The sequence below is a fragment of the Gavialis gangeticus genome, unplaced genomic scaffold (genome assembly GCF_001723915.1).
Source record: "Gavialis gangeticus isolate Ggan-Ray unplaced genomic scaffold, GavGan_comp1, whole genome shotgun sequence".
In the NCBI taxonomy this organism is placed as follows: Eukaryota; Metazoa; Chordata; order Crocodylia; family Gavialidae; genus Gavialis; species Gavialis gangeticus.
The window spans coordinates 19,786,768-19,788,505 of NW_017728995.1; the positions used below are offsets into that span (position 1 = coordinate 19,786,768).

Sequence of the window (1,738 nt, forward strand, 5' to 3'; positions counted from 1 at the left end):
TTATGCTCAACTAAAAGGCAAGCAAATTACAACAATTGTCAAAATCAACTGCAAGAAAGAACAGAAAGGAAAGGAAAAATAAGAGGAAATCCTATTTCCCCCCCACAAAGAAAGAAAAACAGCCACCTTCAGGTATTTTTCTTAGCACTATTTTGGAAAATTGTAAAGAAATTTGGTTTGTCACTGACAGAGATAAGGTGCTTAGGAGGCACAAATACCTTGGGTTGTAAGCTAAGCTAGATCCTCAAAACACTTTCTGACATCATTTACCCTTAATGTAACAGATAACTATACTCAGCGCTGTGACAGGCATCATATATTTATATTGATGAATTGTCCTACATCAGCATCTCCAGTGCATTAGACCCAAGCGTACCCTTCTTCTCTGATATAGTCAGGATGACTCTTTCACAATGGCTTTCCTGAATTACATTCAGCTGAGATGATTGTAAGGAGAACCTTGACCTGTGTTAAATTGCAGTGTATGTTCAGACACATTTAATGATGATGATGAAGAATGGTAGACAGATGAGGCCTGCAGGATGCTGACTTCTGTCAACAGAACAAGGAAGATAGCAGAAGTTTGTATGGCCATTGCCTAACAAGTCTGAGCACTGGCTGGAGAAACCAGGAACCAAACTCCACTGAAGTCAATGGGAGTTTTTAAATTTTCATCCCGGACCTTTTGCATTTTTGGCCTCTGTGGAAAGCTGTGGTGCTGTTCTTTGTGACGTGGACAATGACTGAGACCAAAGAGCTATATAATGGAAAGGATTTTGAGCCACCTCTGCCCCAGTGATAAATAGCATAACTCTATTGCTGATCATTTGAGCATCTATCCTCTCTATGCTTTCACAATCAAATTCTTGGTATTTCTTTTATTTCAGTTCAAGACACCAATGTCATGTTTTGGAGATGGGTTATTAATTTTCCTTTTCTTGAACACTGGGTCATTAATTGTCACACATCCTTTCAGCCCCAAATTTATCTTTGTCTCTCTGTTTTAATTTTTGCTTCAAGCCCTAGTAACATATAAATCAATATTTACTTTTACCTGTGTGAATGATTCAGAGCAAGATCAGGCTTTCTCATTCTTAAGTAGCAGGTTACAAGCTTTGTCTCAATAAAACTGGCTATGCTTGAAATGTCTTGTGGGGATGCTTCAAAGGGCTTCCCTAAAGCTGCACCTTTGCTGCAAAGCTTTAAAAGAAACAAAAATACCATTTACTAATATCATAATGTACTTTGGTTACACCAAAATGCAAGTCTCAGGCAAAATTAATTTCTAAGTGAAATATGCCTTGACTTTAAATATACCTACCAATATAACAACAATCAATATATATGATTATATTTGGACATAATATAAAATATAGTGCCACCTTCTGTTGTCAAGTACTTCCTGAAAGGGATATTCCAGACAACATACTGTAAGTTAAAAAGGAAACAAATGGTAGATAAATGTGCTCCCCTCTTCCCGCTTTGCAAAATAAGGCCCTGCATTCAAGTTTCCAGAAATTAATGGGACTCTTTGGGAGTAGGCTCTAAAAAGGAGTCATGTCATATATAAATGTATGTAGACTGCTGGCACACAATCATTTAAAAGTCCAGTTGGACCTAATCCCAACAATTATGCTTCCTTCCATGTAACAGGTACATGGCAGGAAGTGCAAATTTGAGATTGGGGATCTGATCCCAGTCATGCTCTTTCTACTTGCCAGTGCAGGGTAGTCCAGGA

At 38.0% G+C, this 1,738-nt stretch overlaps 1 protein-coding gene across 1 annotated transcript in view; it reads right to left on the reverse strand.

The window, feature by feature from the left end:
- Positions 1-1,738, reverse strand: part of SPATA16 (spermatogenesis associated 16) — a 151,660-nt gene that overhangs the window by 115,070 nt on the left and 34,852 nt on the right. The window contains exon 2 of the mRNA XM_019503040.1: positions 1,055-1,200. Within this exon, the coding sequence (XP_019358585.1) occupies positions 1,055-1,200 (146 nt within the window). The remainder of the gene's footprint in view (positions 1-1,054; positions 1,201-1,738) is intronic.